The sequence below is a fragment of the Panthera pardus genome, unplaced genomic scaffold (assembly GCF_024362965.1).
Source record: "Panthera pardus isolate Hobbes unplaced genomic scaffold, ASM2436296v1 HiC_scaffold_20, whole genome shotgun sequence".
Classification (NCBI taxonomy): domain Eukaryota; kingdom Metazoa; phylum Chordata; class Mammalia; order Carnivora; family Felidae; genus Panthera; species Panthera pardus.
Genome location: NW_026526766.1, coordinates 65815940 through 65834781, shown reverse-complemented (window position 1 = coordinate 65834781; position 18842 = coordinate 65815940). Strand labels below are relative to the sequence as shown.

General features: G+C 34.8%; 2 protein-coding genes across 2 annotated transcripts; both read right to left on the bottom strand.

Moving 5' to 3' along the window:
• Window positions 1–1415: 1415 nt before the first annotated feature.
• On the bottom strand, window positions 1416–2360 carry LOC109270034 (olfactory receptor 13D1). Its single transcript, XM_019454296.2, has one exon. It carries the CDS (start codon window positions 2358–2360, stop codon window positions 1416–1418), a length of 945 nt encoding a protein of 314 aa, XP_019309841.1.
• Window positions 2361–14642: 12282 nt separating this feature from the next.
• On the bottom strand, window positions 14643–15583 carry LOC109270035 (olfactory receptor 13D1-like). The gene is given in 2 exon segments (XM_053908146.1): window positions 14643–14905; window positions 14908–15583. Coding segments are annotated over 2 exon segments (939 nt in total).
• Window positions 15584–18842: the final 3259 nt, after the last annotated feature.

Genomic DNA, 18842 nt, shown 5'->3' with positions numbered 1-18842 from the left:
AAAATTTATTTTATTTGTTTATTTTTTTAATGTTTATTTGTTTTTGAGAGAGTGCAAGTAGAGGAGGGGCAGAGAGAGAGAGAGAGAGGGGCACAGAGGATTAAAAGCGGGCTCTTTGTTGACAGCAGCAAGCCCGATACAGGGCTTGAAATCATGAACTGTGAGATCATGACTTGAGCCAAGGTTGGACACCCAACAAACTGAGCCACCCAGGTACCCCTAGAAAAGTTTAGAATAGTCTGGCATAAAATCAAAACCAGAAACTAAGAAAATAGAAATAGTCCTCAGAAATAATTGGGGAGGTGACTGGAATGTCTGTAGGCACACAAAATAGAAATTAGATTACTTAGTTGTTAAAGGAAGGAGAGCCCCTGAAGGCTGGAGAACTTGGGGCCACTTAGGTAATATATCCTCATGTATTTTACCTCAAAAATATAAGTGGAGAAGTGGGTACAAAGAAATATTTTAGTTGGGACTATATAATTGTTAAGTGATGGAAATCCAACTCATAAGTTTTTTATAAAAACGTAATTTATTGATTCTTGTAACTAAAAAGAATTATTGTGAACTAACTTTAGACACAGCTGGATCAAGGAGTTAAAATAACAGGATCACACACACTCTTCCTCCTTCTGTCAACACCTCTTTGCCTCTCAGATAGGCTCCCTGCACTTATTGATAAAGATTGGCTCCAGGCTTACACTTTATCAGTTTAAAAACCTTAGCAGTAAGAGTGCCTCTTTTCTTAGTCTGAGACAGCATTCTTGGGTTGAGTTTGATTAGCCTGGCAGAACTCATCTCCTATACTGAATGAATCACTGTAACCAGAGGGATTTGCTTTAATTGCCTAGCTCTTTGTTTCCAATGGTACCACTGTTTTCAGAGATCAGCCCCCTCCAGCACACATGGACTCAGAGGGAGGCACTGTTGAATGTAAAAAGAAAAGGTACAAAAAAAAAAAAAAGGTACATTCTTTTACCAGAAGAGGGGATACTAGACAACAAAACAATAGATGTTCAGTTTAAACTGAGAAAGGAGACCAGGAAAACAGAAGGAAAGTAGAGTAACAAAACAGATGGAGAAGGGGAAAGGAAAAGAAGGAGGAAATGGGGAAGAGAAGAGAGATAAAAACATGGAAGAGAGAGAAGAAAGCAGAGAAGAGGGAGATTTATCTTGAGGAAAAGCCATGTGCCCTGTATGGAACCAAATGGCAGAGCTACATACAACTAGAAACTGCAGACTAGACATTATTCAGAAGGCTTACATGAGACTTCTGTGTTGAAAAGAATATAAGTCCTATATTTGGAGTTACTAGGAGATAAGTTCTCTTAATACTGGGTTCTCTGACTTCCTCTGTGAACACAAAAGATCTGATCCGGTCTCAACATGGAGGGTATCACATGCCTCAAGACCTCTTATATTTTCCATAGATGCAGGTGTCTGCTCAAGACTTTCTTCACAGCCTCTTTCACCTCTTTATTCCTCAAGCTGTAGATGATGGGATTCAACATCGGGGTTACCACTCCATAAGACAGTCCAATGATCTCATCAGATGCTTTTGTGTCCTTTGACTTGGGCTTCATGTACATAAAAAGGGCTGAACCATAGAACAGGATAACCACAGTCAGGTGGGCAGAACAGGTAGAAAAAGCTTTCTTTCTCCCTTCAGCAGAATTAATTCTCAGGATGGAAGAGAGGATAAAAACGTAGGAAATGAGAATTAACAGCAGAGGAATCACCAGTAAAACAATATTTGCCACTGTCATGATAAGCACATTGATGGTGATATCTGAACATATGAGTTTAAGAAGAGCCAGGATCTCACAGGTAATATGATCAATGACATTATTCCCACAGAAAGGCAATACCATTGTCAGGACTGTTTGCACTAAGGAGTTTAGGCAGCCTATGATCCAGGACCAAGCAGCCATGTGCACATAAAGCACCCTGTTCATGATGATGGGGTACCTCAGTGGGTTGCAGATGGCCACATACCTATCATAGGCCATCACAGCCAGGAGGATACACTCAGTGGAGCCCAACCCAAGGGAGACAACCATCTGCAGAGCACAGCCAATGAAGGAGATAGATTTTCTCTCAGACTTAAATATGACAAGCATTGGGGGAATGGATGATGATGTGTAGCAGATGTCCAAGAATGAGAGGTTCCCAAGGAAGAAGTACATGGGGGTGTGGAGGCGAGAATCAAATGTGCTGATGACAATGAGGAGGCTATTTCCCAGCAGAATTATCACGTACATGATGAGGCAGAGCACGAACAGAAAAAGCTGGAGCTCTGGGTATTTGGAAAGTCCCACCAGAAAGAATTTGGTCACGGTTGAATCATTCCCCATCTTCATGTATCCATGTCACGTTCAGGGTTTAGAAAAGGACAAGACTCAGGGAAATTTAAATTTATGATATAGATTTATCAAATCACTTTAACTTCCATTATTTTGTTTTATCCTTGGGTGGGGGTTTTGAGGAAAAAGGTATGAAAGAGGAATAGCTGTCTTTCTGTTCAGAAAAGGTCCCAGATGAGGGAAGATATTTTCTAATCCAGGGTGAATAAGAGAAAGCAAAGCCAGTAACTTCACCAAAAACAATCCGTCACACAAAACCTGTCTTAATCCACTTCTGCTATTTCTCCCCACTGATGGTGTCAAGGAAGGATTATTGGGTAGATTTGCTTCACAGTAATCTTCATTAGCCTCGCCACAAACGACATCCAACAGAGAAATACAGTCTAAGGAAAAGCAATGTGTTTGGTATGCAACACAACTTCATGGAAAGTTCTCTAGTACCTCTGTCAACCAAACTGTCACCCCTAAGTCCCTCTAATGTAGAAATTCTGAAGCCACTACTGATACCCTCAATGCTATGAAATGGTCATATTAAATTTCTTTTACTTTCTTGAAATACTACATATTCTCTTTCTTCTTCATGCATTTGTTTATGCTGTTTTGTTAAGCTGAAAGGGCTTCTCCCAACTTAGATATTATCTTTCTAGCAAAAGTTTCTAACCTCCTAGTCTAAGTAGGGTCCTGATTATGTGTTGTCACTGAACCCGGTGCTTTCCATTCTGCTAGTATTCTTCACTCACTCATTTATTCAACACATTCTATGCCACATTTACTGTGATGTGTAATAGGGATCTCATTGTGAGTACTAGACTTTTTTTTTTAATTTTTTTTAATGTTTATTTATTTTTGAGACAGAGAGAGACAGAGCATGAGCGGGGGAGGGTCAGAGAGAGGGAGACACAGAATCTGAAACAGGCTCCAGGCTCTGAGCTGTCAGCACAGAGCCCGACGCGGGGCTCGAACTCACGGACTGCGAGATCATGACCTGAGCCGAAGTCGGCTGCTTAACCGACTGAGCCACCCAGAAGCCCCAGTACTAGACTTTCAAAATTGACACTGGATACAGAATACTTATGATAGTTATTTTATGCTTTTAAGAAACAAATAATGTGCTCTATAATATGTCCCAATGTGAAAAAGTTCTGGAACACTTTGCAAATTATTTTATCAAACTAAAATTGCCTTTTTACCCAAAACTGTCAGAGTAAAACTATGGTCAATCTCAATTATGAATGCACATGTAAAGAATAAAAAGTGTATCCAAACTCACAAAACAGCCCTCAATAAATATAAATGAATTGAGATCATACCATGCATACTTTCAGATCACAGTGCTATGAAGCTTGAAATCAACCACAGGAAAAAGTTTGGAAAACCTTCAAATACATGGAGGTTAAAGAACATTCTACTAAAGAATGAATGGGTCAACCAGGCAATTAAAGAAGAAATTAAAAAAATATATGGAAACAAATTAAAGTGAAAACACAACAGTCCAAACCTTTTGGGATGCAGCAAAGGCAGTCCTAAGAGGAAAATACATTGCATTCCAGGCCTGTCTAAAGAAACAAGAAAAATCCCAAATACAAAATCTAACAGCACACCTAAAGGAACTAGAAGCAGAACAGCAAAGAAACCCCAAACCCAGCAGAGGAAGAGAAATAGTAAAGATCTGAGCAGAAATAAACAATATAGAATCCACCCCCCCCCCACACAATAACAGAACAGATTAATGAAACTAAGAGTTGGTTTTTTGAAAAATTAAACAAAATTGGTAAATCCAGCCTTCTCAAAAAGAAAAGAGAAAGGGCCCAAATGTATAAAATCACAAATGAAAATGGATTTATTACCACCAATCCCTCAGAAATATGAGCATTTATCAGGGAATACTATGAAAAATTATATGCCAACAAACTGGACAACCTGGAAGAAATGGACAAATTCCTAAGCACCCACACACTACCAAAACTCAAACGGGAAGAAATAGAAAATTTGAACAGACCCATAACTAGTGAAGAAATTGAATCAGTTATCAAAAATCTCCCAACAAATAAGAGTCCTGGACTAGATGGCTTCCCTGGAGAATTCTACCAGACATTTAAATCAGAGTTAATACCTATCCTTCTCAAGCTGTTCCAAAAAATAGAAGTGGAAGGAAAACATCCAGACTCATTCTGCGAAGCCAGTATTACTTTGATTCCCAAACCAGAGACCCAGCAAAAAAGGAGAATTACAGGCCATTATTCCTGATAAACATGGATGCAAAAATTCTCAAGATATTAGCAAATTGAATTCAGTGGCATATAAAAAGAATTATTTACCATGATCAAGTGGGATTCATTCCTGGACTGCAGGGCTGGTTCAACATTTGCAAATCAATCAATGTGATACATCACATTAATAAAAGAAAGGATAAGAACCTGTCAATAGATGCAGAAAAAGCATTTGACAAAATTCAGCATCCTTTCTTAATAAAAACCCTCAAGAAAGTGGGGATAGAAGGAACATACTTAAACATCATAAAAAGTGTATCCAAGCTACATACTAAAATGATGACATTTATTTTTATTAAAGCATGAAATTGTAAATTAATGCTTGGAAATTGAAAAATAGAATATTGTCATCTAAATAGATGCCTAAAGCAATGATAGAACATAACATTGATTCTTGATAAAACCTCTTAGTAGTCTAGACCTAGGGGGATAAATCACTAAGATGATGAAGATTATCTTTCTTAAACCATCGGTCAACATAATTTCAAATGGTGAGACTCGAGATATTTTCCTAAAAGTCATTCAAAGATGCATTATTATTATTATTACTTAACATCCCCCCCCCCAATCCAACAATAGAATAGAAAAAAATAAATGGCATTGCATGTAATATCATATATCAATTCAATCATGCTTTAGTAGGTGTTACAATTTTTTTCGTCTAGGGTGCTGCCAATCTAGTATGTTGTGGTTATTGTATACACATGAGAGTACATAATGGCACATGTAATATCACCAGTGCAAATTATAGTCTTGAAGAAGAGTTAAGGATAAGGGACAATGCTCATGATATAATATTACATGAAGAAAAAGAAGTTCCTTAATAATACAAATGGCTATATATATACATGTATATATACATATGTATATATATATATATGTATATATATACATACACACACACAATTTTAACTGGTTTCTTCTGGAATATGGGAATTGGGGCATTAATAATTTTCTCTCTATCTTTTCCAAAGAATTCTTAACCTATGTTTTATGGGTATAAATATCAGAAATAATACTTCAAATTTTTCTTAGAAGGGAATAGTTCCTCATACATCCAGAGATTTTGCCCCAGTTTTCTTTGAAACTCAAGTAGGAAATAAAATAGTCAATGGACAGGAAATTGGACAGGGGCTTTATGTTACAGAGACTAATGCCCTTTAGTGTTCCAAGTTCAATCTCATACATCCACCGTCAACAGACATATTGACTTAAGTTTGCAAAAGGATTCTAGAACTAACCATTTAAATGTGATCAAGCTTAGTAGTGCAGAAAGGATGCAGTATAAAGAATCCAACAGTATCACAAGAAAAGGAGGAGATACCTGGTGGGTAGGAAGGAGCATAAGAAAACATCAGGAACTTCTGTTACATATGCTTTTTTTCTTTCTGCCCTGAAGTGGTAGAATTTCAGTTTCTTGTTCTCCAGGTTTTGTTCATCTTATTCCAAAGGCCTGCTCATTAGATATGTCCTCACCATTGGGCATCACCTATGGAAAGAAAGGAAACTCTGCTTGAGGATTATGGATTGTGAAGCATTCACCCTTTTTCTCCCCATGTTTACCAATAGAAGAGAAGAGTAGTTTGTAAAGCTCAAGTACTTACCTATGCTCCCTGATTTTAACTCAAGGAACTTTTTGAAGCATAGTATGGCACACACATGGAAGATTTCCTTCAGAAGAAAATTTCAGCACTAAATATTACATCTGTATCCTGTATCCAGTTTTTCCTACTGTTTATGAAGCACCTTTGTTCTGTATAGTACAACATCTCTGACAGGAGATCCCAAATGCTTGCTCAAATAAATGACCCTCTAGGAGCTCTGAAAGGTGTTGATAATAAGCAATACTGAGTGAGTTAGAAATAGGTCCTCTTCTCCACTTTCAGTATGGTCTTGAGAATTATCCTGAGGTTGTTTTTTTTTTTTTTTTCTACTAACATTACTGTGTGGGTACCAAATACAATTCTCTGTCACTGGTAGCACAGCTGAAGCTTTAAGCTCTTATTTTGTAGGAGCCCTTGTCTGACCCGTAGACTCACTTCTGGGATTGATTAGAACATGCTATCTAATAATTTCTAGGTTTGTGCCATGGGAGCCTACCATGCACCAAGTCCTTTTATACTCTTTTGTTCTTATTGCTAGTAAGTTATCTTTATGGAAAGTACTATATTTTATTTTATTTACTATTTTTTTAATGTTTATTTATTTTTGACAGAGAGAGAGAGAAGAGCATGAGCGGGGGAGGGGCAGAGAGAGAGGGAGACACAGAATCTGAAGCAGGCTCCAGTCTCTGAACTCACAGACCGCAAGATCATGACCTCAGCTGAAGTCAGTCACTCAACTGACTGAGCCACCCAGGCGCCCCCCCAAAATAGTACTTTAATTGTAAGAACAGTTGTCTTAGAGTCAGGAGGCCTAGAGTTCAGTCTTGACTCTGTGGCTTAATAGTTGCACAGACCTTGAGCAAGAAACTTAACATACGCATGATATAAAATGAGGTAACATTACTTTGTAGAGTTTTTGTGAGAATTAACATAACATACTTAGAAGGTCTCGGTACAGAGGGAGTGCACAATACATGTTAGTTTAATCTGAACTCTTAAGCTGCTGTTTAAAAAAATTTTTCCATGGTGAGTAAAAACAGCTAAAGTGATGTTATAAGTATCCAAGATATTTCCTTCCCCCAACAGTATCTCATTTCCCAAGATTTACACTGTTTTATTAAAAACTTTTCAAATAAAATAAATGGTTCAGAATTCCCAACTCCCATGTTTTCTCTCTTTTCTGAAAAAAACTCTTCCCAACTCTGCTTACATCTACCTCATTTAATCATCAGTGTAGGATCCTCAGATTCTCCATTCACAGTAGATAGTGTGGTTTATTGGGACTACAGTCTTCAAAACGAGGAAGCCATTTTTAGATACAAGCATGGATCTCTCTAGTCAGCATTCCCTTTCTCCAGTGTTTCACTATTTTCTGTCTACACACAGAAGTTGCTGCTGCTATTCCTATTTAGATTAGATAGAATCTTAGCTGTCTTCTCTTAGGGCTATAGTCCTGCCCTTAGAACCCACAGAGAAGTATCCCACATTTCCAGATGATTGCTAGTAGTGGTAAGGGGGCAGATCAAAAATAAAGCTTTTGTCTCCAATGGAAATTCATGTTATTAATTTGTGTCGGTAGTAAGTCAGTCTGCCACAGAGGTACTCTAACCTCTAGGCCCTAAACATTTCCAGAGGGCACACCAGTGGCTGTGGTAGCCAATTTAAATTCTCCTCTGTTTTCTTCTAAGAGACTCTGTAATCCCAGAAGTGATTTAAAGTTGAACTTTTAAATCTTGCTGAAGATAATAACTTTTAGATACATTAGAAATAATGTGCCAAAGACCTAAATTGTACCTTACAAAGAAATTTTCTTCTCTTAGTTAATTTTTTCCCCCTGGTTATAGAAATGATACCTATTCATTGTGGGAAGTTTGGGAAATTAAGAAAAGCCTAATGGATAAGATAAGTGCACAATTTTGGAGAAAACTATTGGTATTTTGATTACTTTTGTGCATATACGACATACAGTGAAAACGTGAGAACACATTTCATTTCCTGTTTTATAACTTGCTGTTTAAAATTAATGTATGTATTTTCTCATTTTATTGGACATTTTTAATGGACATCATATTTTTTTACCTGGTAAATGGATGGGGGGGGGCACATGAAACAAGTGAAAATGAAATTGTTTTTTGTTGGATTCTTGGCAATTTTCCTTTTTTTTTTTGCACAGCTCTTTGAAGGTAATGACAATCTTGGAGGATTGTTTATTCTTGGTGAAAGCCAGGTTTAGTGTTTTAATTCTGTCTGCATTTATCTTCCTCCAAGCATCACCACAATTGTATAGGCTTTAGTTAGGAGAACACTCAACTTAGCAAGGAGACTAGCTCATCTATAATAATTACACCATGATATAAGGGAATGGAACACATAATTTTAAAAGAGGAACAATCAATTGTACTTCAATTTTATAGCACATGTTTCATTTTTTTCTGGATGTTTTATAGTTGTAGACTTTTTTTTTGCATTTAGATATTTAATTTGTCTCAAATTTATTTTGGACACAGTGTGGAGGTAGAGTTTTAATCTTTTTTTCAGTACAATTAATTCAGTACCCAGGTACCATTTATTTGATAGTTCATCCATTTTCTCCCTGATAAATAATGCTACTTTATATCAAATGTCAGTTCATTTTGGATATAATAAACTTCTATATATACCTATGGTATTTCTTGATTCTCACCTCTGTTCCTTTGATATACTTGTCTTTACCTGAATCAATACCACACTATCTGATGTACTATAGCTTTATGATCAGCCTTGGTATCTGATATAGTGAATGTGCATTTCTTATTCTACAGCACAGTTTTGGCTATTCTTGGCTCTTACTCTTCCTTGAATTTTAGGATCAACGTGACAAATGTAAAAAAATCCTATTTTATTTTGTTTGGAACGATACTGAATTTTTAAAAATTGGGGCAAATGAATATATTTATTTTTAAATTTCCTAACATGAGCAAAATAGAGCTTCACAATTTACTTGGGTTTCCTTTTATGTCCTTCAATAATTTGATATTTTACTATAATTTTATTATCATTTAGTTTTAAATATTTAGGAATTAAAAATATTTTGGAATTTTTATCAATCTATTTTTAGCCTATTAATCATTTAATAGTCCGTTTTCTAATTTTCAGATTAAAAAAACATTTTGGGAGTGGTTATGTTTTTAATATTTATCTCTAATGTTTTTTGTATTGTGGCCAGAGTTGAGATTAGAATATTATTCTTTGGTATTTATTGAGACTTGCTTCCTTTCCTAATGTTGTATTAGTTTTTATATATTTCATTTGGATTTGAAAATATCCTCTCATATGTTAATGCAAAGTTTCATATAAGTGTGTGTGTGTATATCTTATTGCTTCACTTAAAAGTTTAAGACAGATATTGAATTCTCCCCTTTTTATTGTAGATTTGTCTTTTTCTTGTAATTCTGGTATTATTCATAGTGTTTATATTGAAGCTGTGTGGTAAGATGGATAAGGTTCAGGACTATTTTTTCTTTCTGATAAATTCCCTAGTAATGTTTTTTGCTTCAAGTCCTTCTAGCCTAGTTTAATCCAAACAGCGGCTTTCTTTGGGTTAGTGTTTATGTGGTACCTATTTTTCCATCACAATACTTTCCAAATTTCTTTGTTACATTTTAGGAATTTATCTTGTAAATAGAATATAACTGGATTGGCTGAATTTACTGCTGGGACAAAAGGTGAATTTTAGCATTAGAAAATAGGTTAATGTAATTCTGCACAATATCAATTGATATGTTCCAACTGGTGCCTTTATAACATTTAATGTGAATATTTATGCTTTTGATTCTTTTATCCTCATTTGGTATTTTTTAAATCTATGCTTTAAATATTTTTTTTTTGAACAACTTTCATGACTTCTATTGAATTGATGAAACTTTCTTTGCTCTTTTATTCTCTTAACAGATTTGAAAATTCTGTATCTTATTTCTATTGTTTTTATGAATTCCCTTATTTTTTTAATGATGCTTGTTTAACATAGTCTCTATTTGATATCTCTGCAGTCCCTCTGAATAGTACAAGGACTTTAAAATGTTTATCTTTGATTTTTAACTCTTGACTTTATCTTCCATGTTGTTGATATTTAAAATGTCATTTTTACTTTGTATTTAAGTTCCCCGAATTGTTGCTTTTTTAAAAAAAATCTAGTGACAATTTGGATTTACCTGCATGTTTACCAATTTCTTTGTTTACTTTGTTTTTGTTTTGTTTTTTCATTTCATACCTTTCAATTGAATACAGTTTTTTCTTTATGGGGTGCTATGTGTGATAAAATGTTAGCCTTTTCCTAAAAGTGTCTTTATTTTGCCTTCTCTCTTGAAAGATAGTTTAGTTTGGTACAGAATAATAGGTTTTTAGTTATTTTCCATGAACAGTTTGAAGATATCATTCCATTTCTTTGGGTCTTTATTCTCATTGATGAAATACACATTCCATTAAGAGAAATCTGTTTTTCATTATTTTTAAATAACAATAAATATTCTCATAGAAATGGCATCATGCCATTCTTGACTAACATCCATGGTTCCTCATTGGGCACTAATTTACCCTTAGGATTTCCTTAAATAGAACTGTATATACATTCATCAAGTATTGATTTTACAAAGTTATTTGCCTTATTTAAAAAATTATTATAGATTTCTTAAATATAGATTAAATATACTTGTTATATGTGTTACAATTTGAGATATACTCTATACTGTATGGAATACTCCAAAGAAAAAATAATGCTTTGAAATTTAAAACTTTGGATCAGAGGCATAAAATTCGTATTTAATAATCCTTTCATCACTAATACCAATAGCCTTCATTATATTGACCAAAGTCTCATTCCGTTTTAAAAACAGTCTTTTGATTTTAGCGTGTATACTCAATTGTATCTTTATTAAAATGCAACTACTATTATGATGTCTGTAACTTTTAACTTCTGACTTTTATAGTCACTATTCCTCCCACATCTGGTGTGAAAATATCAGTAGCATAGGAAAAGAAAACTTCATTTTTCAGCCAGCTTATAGCTTAGATTGAGTTGAAGTTGAACATCTTAATATTTATTAAAATTTCAGATAAGAGATGGCTCTGGGAAATATGAATGTTTATACAACTTGTTTTTTTTTTTTTTTTAAGAATTTACTTGTTTAGTAGTGTTACAAATTTGAGGCAATTTTTCATGTGGATGTATAGCAGAGATGTATAGCAAAAGCAACTGTGGTGATTTTGCTCCTTTGGGACTTGTGGTAGAATCTGGAGACATTGGTTGTCACATTTGAGAAGGTTGGGAGCAGAGAGGGCAGTACTACTAGCATCTAGTGTAGAGACAAGGGATACTACTAAACATCCTATATTGTACAGGACAGCTTCCCACAATGGGGAATTATACAGCTCAAAATATTAATAACGTCAAGACTGAGAAACTTTGAAATAGAGGAATGGCATTTCAAAAACCTTTTCATGAACTTAAGGGTATGGAGGAAGGAATTAAAGAATACTTAATTGAATTATTGAATAAAAGAATAAATAAATAATAATTGGGTAGAACCCAGTTCCTTTTTTAAAGGTCTTTACAATCTGACATGCCCTGGTGAGCCAGTAGTCCCTCAGAAATAGCTAAAAACAGGAGAAAGAATCATGCAGACAAAACATCCCTGCCAAAGATGTTTGCTGTTTTCTTTTTTTCTTATTATCTTTGATTCTGATTTTTATAAATTTCTGATATATTTCTTCCCTGTCCTTTCCTTGTACCCATTCCCCAGGAATAACAGTTAAAACTCTGACTACAGATCATATAGAAAATTAAGTTTAATGGGACCATTAAAATTTATTTTAAATTTCTTTCTTGTAGGAGTTGTAAATAACCTGCTGACAAGTTTTGCCTTTTGAAATAGTATTACTTTTTATTAAATGAAATTTAAAGTAATTTATAAGGACATCACATTTGATTTATTCTTTATCCTTGGCTTAATAAGAGTCTGCATTGTTTCGTTTGTTCAAGAGCTATACTCCTGATAAGTTTCATGTAAAAATTTTCCAACTTTTTATTATGAAAATTTTTAAGCATAAAGGAGGATTGAAAGAATTTTAAAATGAATGCTTATTTATCCACTGACTAAATACTAGCATTAAGATTTTATTATACTTGCTTATCATATCTATGATCCATCCTTCTCTATAGTCTCTAATCTGTCTTATTTTTTAATGCATTTCAAAGAACTTTGTAGACTTCAATATACTTCTCCCTTAGTATGCATATCATTAATGAGAGTTTATTGTTAACTAGAATTAAATATTTAAGTGAAGTTTTTAAATTTAAAATTTATATAAATGCACAAGTAAAATGTACTCAGTTTTGACAAATGTATACACCTGTGTAATCTAAACTCCTATCAAGATGTGTATGAAATCTTGCCATTTGTAACAATGTGGATGGAACTAGAGTGTATTATGCTAAGTGAAATAAGTCATTCAGAGAAAGACAAATATCATATGATTTCACTCATATGTGGAATTTAAGAAACAAAACAGATGAACTTAGGGGAAAGGAAGGAAAAATAAGATAAAATAAGAGAGGGAAGCAAGCCATAAGAGACTCTTAAATACAGAGAACAAATAGAGGGTTGCTGGAGAGGAGGTGGGTGGGGGATAAGCTAAATACGTGATGGGCATTAAGGAGGGTACTTGTTGGGATGAGCACTGGGTGTTATATGTAAGTGATGAATCACTGGGTTCTACTCCTCAAACTAATACTGCACTGTATGTAAACTAACTTTAATTTAAATAAATTAAAAAAATATATAGAACATTAGAATATCCTTAGAAGACTTCTCTAATGCCTCTTCCAGTCTTTCCCTGTCTCAATTTCCCCCAAATAGCTACCTTTCTAATATTTTAATACCACTGATTAGTTTTACCTTTATTAAAACTTTAATATGTACTCTTTATTATTTAAAGTAAAATCCTTTTCCCCTCTGGGTTTCAATTAGTTTGCACATTGAAACAGCTGTACATAATTAACATATAAAACTTGATGAGTTTGGAGATGAGTATATACTCATAAAACTATCACAGTCTGTGCCACAAACCTATCCACCACCTCCAAGAGTTTCTTCCCACCCTCTTATTTATGATTATTATTATTTTGCAATAAGAACACGTAATGTAAGTATGCTCTTAGAAAAATTTAAAGTATACAGTAACTTAAAGTATTGTTAACTGTTGGTACTATGTTGTACAGTACGTCTCTAGGACTTATTCAACTTGTATGACTGAAACTTTGCACCCTTTGACTAATAACTCCCTATTTTCCTCTCCTTCCAGCCCCTGGTAACCACCATTCCATTCTCTGCTTCTGAGTTTGACTGTGTCCTCCATAACTAGATGGAGGGAGATGTGAGGCAAGAAGATATAATAATTAGGATATATGTGGTTGTATGTGGTAAAATCTAACTAAAATTAGTTTTGGATAAAATACTAATCTGATTCGTATAAACAAACTGTACAGAGATGAGTCTAATTTTCGCCATCATTGATTTCAGGAGTTAGAATGGCATCGTCAGGGACATTCTCTTTGTCAGCTCTGCTTTCTCAGTCTCTCCCACATATTGACAAGGATGACCAGCAGGAGCTCTGGGTTTACATTCTACCCACTGAGAGATCATTACAGAAAGAATAATTTTTTTTCTGACACTGGGGCAGCACTCTTAGATGGTATCTGATTAGTCTGATTCAGGTCACTTGCTAAACTACAGCAAGCACTATGACTAAAGGAGTAAACTTTTTAAAAAATTAATTAATTTTTGGCAAGTCCTGTTTCCATGCTTGCCCTAATTTTCAGAGGGTTGGGACAGGCCCACCCTGTAAAACATGGACTGAGAGTGGGGGACTGTTGGTTTCTCAAGAGAAAAATATTCATAATTTTTCTACATATTGTGCAGATCTGCAAATTGTGTAGAGGTATTATGCAGGGATGTTGCATAACAAAAGCAACAGATGTCCACTTCAAAGACACTGAGAAAGAAGAGAAGAAGGAGGAGAAGGGAAATATATGGAGGAGAGAGGTGAGGGGAAGTGAGAAAAGAGAAAGGAGGAGAGGGAGAGAGGGAAAGAGAAATTGAGAGAGATTGAGGTTGAGATATTGATTCATCTTGATGAACAGCATCATGAACTTCATGGGAGCAATTAGCAGACCTGCTTATAGCTGGAAACCCAGAAGATAAGGCACTATTTAGAATACTTACATAAGCATTTTATGTTGAAAAGAATGAGTCCCAAATTTGGCTTTGCAAACATACAAGCTGTCATGATAGTAGGTTTTGCAGTTTCATCTTTGAATATAAACACAAGATCCAGTTCTCCACTTAGGATATCACATGCCTTAGGGCCTTTCATGATTTCAATAAATTCAGGTGTCTGCTTAGGACTTTCTTCATGGCTTCTTTCACTTCTTTATCCTTCATGCTGTAGATGATGGGATTCAACATCGGGGTTACCACTCCATAAGACAGTCCAATGATCTCATCAGATGCTTTTGTGTCCTTTGACTTGGGCTTCATGTACATAAAAAGGGCTGAACCATGGAAGAAGATAACCACAGTCAGGTGGGCAGAACAGGTAGAAAAAGCTTTCTTTCTCTCTTCAGCAGAATTCTCAGGATGGAAGAGAGGATAAAAACATAGGAAATGAGAATTAACAGCAGAGGAATCACCAGTAAAACAATATTTGCCACTGTCATGATAAGCACATTGATGGTGATATCTGAACATATGAGTTTAAGAAGAGCCAGGATCTCACAGGTAATATGATCAATGACATTATTCCCACAGAAAGGCAATACCATTGTCAGAACTGTTTGCACTAAGGAGTTTAGGCAGCCTATGATCCAGGACCAAGCAGCCATGTGCACATAAAGCACCCTGTTCATGATGATGGGGTACCTCAGTGGGTTGCAGATGGCCACATGCCTATCATAGGCCATCACAGCCAGGAGGATACACTCAGTGGAGCCCAACCCAAGGGAGACAACCATCTGCAGAGCACAGCCAATGAAGGAGATAGATTTTCTCTCAGACTTAAATATGACAAGCATTGGGGGAATGGATGATGATGTGTAGCAGATGTCCAAGAATGAGAGGTTCCCAAGGAAGAAGTACATGGGGGTGTGGAGGCGAGAATCAAATGTGCTGATGACAATGAGGAGGCTATTTCCCAGCAGAATTATCACGTACATGATGAGGCAGAGCACGAACAGAAAAAGCTGGAGCTCTGGGTATTTGGAAAGTCCCACCAGAAAGAATTTGGTCACGGTTGAATCATTCCCCATCCTCATGTGTCCATGTCACATTTAGAAAAAGATAAGACTCAGGGAAATTTAAATTTTTAATGTTGATCTTTAGTACACCTTCACTTCCAGTATTGTATTTGTTTCTTGAAACACTCCTAGGAAGCAAAAGATGAGGGACATGGTATAAATTTTATTGATGATGGATGGTAGTAAGGCTTTGAGAAATCCAGAACATCTGAGGACTACACAGCAGCATTGTCAAGGCTACTAATACTCCAAGAGTTTTACTGGGAAGTGCCAAATAAAATTTAGGACAAACTACTTTTAAATGTAGATATATAGGGATGTCTTTGTTAATAGAAAATTTTAAATTAAAGCTGTTTTCTGATGAAGCAGGTCTCTATTTAAAAGATTATATAGATCTAGCACCATATCATTTAACCTGAATATAAGTTCAGTAAACTATTAATTTTAGTAAACTATTCATTTTTACTATGAGATAGCTCATAATAAACTGGAAAAAAAGAAATAATTATTTGTCAAGTTGTTCTTCAATTTGACTTGATTAAAATCTGTTAGGTACCTAGAACAGCGGGTAGTTCCAACATTGCATGTATATGATATAATCATATTTATTCTATGTAATATAATAATATTAGGTGTATATTTACATATATATACAAAGATGAAGGAAGCTTTCTCTCTTTTCAAAAATAGTCCCAGAATCCGGTGGGGGGAGCATTTCTTACAATTTAGGTCAAAACAAGAGAGAACAGAAAAAATAACGTTACCAGGAACATCAAATCAACCCATCAGGTAGGCCTATCTGAACTTCTTCATTTACCTTTGCTTTCACTTTTTCCATTTCCTCTTCAAATATGGTATCAAGGGAGGGTTTGTTTCTTCCTGATTTTCATCAGCAACCCCACAAAAAAACATTTTACTAGGAAAATATAATCTTTGTAAAACAATGTGTGTGCTATGCAACACAACTTTAAGAAAAGTCCTCCAGCTCTTCCTCCAATCATATTGTTACCCCTTGATTCCTCTAATATAGAAATTATGGAGGTACTACTGATACCCCACATGCTCTGCAATGGCCATGCTATTTCTTTCAGTCTCCCCATAATACTACACTCTTTCTTCCTTATGCATTTGTACATGTTTTCTTAAGCTAGAAGGGAACCTCCTAACTTAGACATCACCTTTTCTAGGAAACCAATCTCATCTCTTTTTGTGAGGAGGATACTCCTTTTATGTATTGTCACAGCATTCTATACTTAACATCTCTCATAGAATGCTTCATTTATTTATCTATACAACTCAAACTCTGCCTTATGTACTGTGGTAGGTAATAGAGATCCCATTGTGAGAACTTGTTTTTCAAAATGGAAGCTGGATGCAGAATGCTTATGACAGTTATTTTAAGCTTTTAAGAAACAATTTCTGTGCTATATGACATGTTTCAATATGAAAAAATATATGGAACATTTTACAAAAACATTTTATCAAACTAAAATAGCCTGTTCTATCAAGGATAGAACAAAACTCTGGATCAATATTACTTATGCATATATATAATAATAGTAAATAAAGCACATCCAAACCCTATACTAAAGTGATATAATTTATTTCATGAGTTAATGAAATTCCAAATTAATAATTGAAAATCTATCAATAAAACACCTAAAGAAGAAGGCAAAAAACCAAAACATACTGTCATCTAACAAGATGCCAAAAAAGCATTTGATAACATACAATACTCATTCTCAGTAAATCCCTTAGATATAGATATGAGAAGATACATAATTAAGATAATAAAGATCATCTCTATCAAATCATTGGGCCACATAATTCAGAATGGTAAAACTCTGGAGTATATTTGTAAAAGTAGTCAAAGATTTGTACTGGCACTATTATTATTATTTAACTTTTTTTTTTTTCTTCTGAATGATCCACCCAGTAGAATAGAGTAGGAGAAATAAATGACATTTCATGTCCTTTCATGATTCCAGTTTGGTTAGAATTTGAACAGTTGCAGCAAGTTTTTCTTTTAGGTTGCTGGAAGTCTGGTTTTTGTTGATTGTGGATCATTCTGTAGTCGTAAGATGACATACCTTCATGTGTTGTACAACCAACTCTTGGAGAACAGCAAAGGGAAAGAAGAATGCTCATGGTGTAATGTTACATTATAATAGGAAATTTCATAACCATATAAGTGATCACATTTTGTATACGTGTGGCTGAAAAAGCAGCCACAGCAAAATATTAGTTTTCTCTGAAATGCAGTATTTGGAAACATTATTAATATTCTTAATTTTTCTTAATTTTTCTAAATTTTTCCTCATTCTCCAAATTTTCAAAACATGAAGAATATATATTTTATGACTGTAAAAATCAGAAGTATTTAAAAATCCTCAACAATATACTAGCAAAAGAAATCCAGCAATACATTAAAAAAATCATTCACTGCCATCAAGTGGAATTTATTCCCAGGATGCAAGGGTGTTTCAATATTCACAAAACAATCAATGCTTTATATCCCATAAATATTAGAAAGGATAAAAACCATATGATCATTTCAATAGACACAGAAAAAGCATTTGACACAGTACCACCATTCATGATAAATACCCTCAACAAAGTAGGTTTAGAGGGAAAATCCCTTAACTTAATAAAGGCCTTATATGAAAAACCAAATCTAGCATCATTCTCAATGGGGAAAAGAGAGCTTTTCCCCTAAGGTCAGGAACAAGAAGGTTGTCCACTCTCTCCACATTTATTCGACATAGTACTGGAAGTCCTCACTACAGCAATTAGACAACCAAAAATAAAAGGCATCCAAATTGGTAAAGAAAAAGTAAAACTTTCACTCTTTGCAGATGACATAATACTATATACAGAAAACCCTAAAAGACTACATGAACAACTACTAGAACTGAAAAGTGAATTCAGTAAAGTCAGAGGATACAAAATCAATGTATAGAAATCTGTTGCATTAAAAAAAATTGTTTATTTTGATAGAGAGCATGAGCAGGGTAGGGGCAGAGAGAGAGGGGAAGGGAGAGAATCCCAAGAAGGCTCCAGGCTGCCAGTGCAGATCCTGACACGAGGCTCAATCTCATGGACTCTGAGATCATAACCTAAGCCAAAATCAAGAGTTGGACACTTAACTGAGCCACCCAGTCTCCCCTGTTGCATTTCTATACACTAATAATGAAGCACCAAAAAGAGAAATTAATAAAACAATCCCATTTACAATTGCACCGAAAAAAATAAAGTACTTAGGAAGAACTTAACCAAA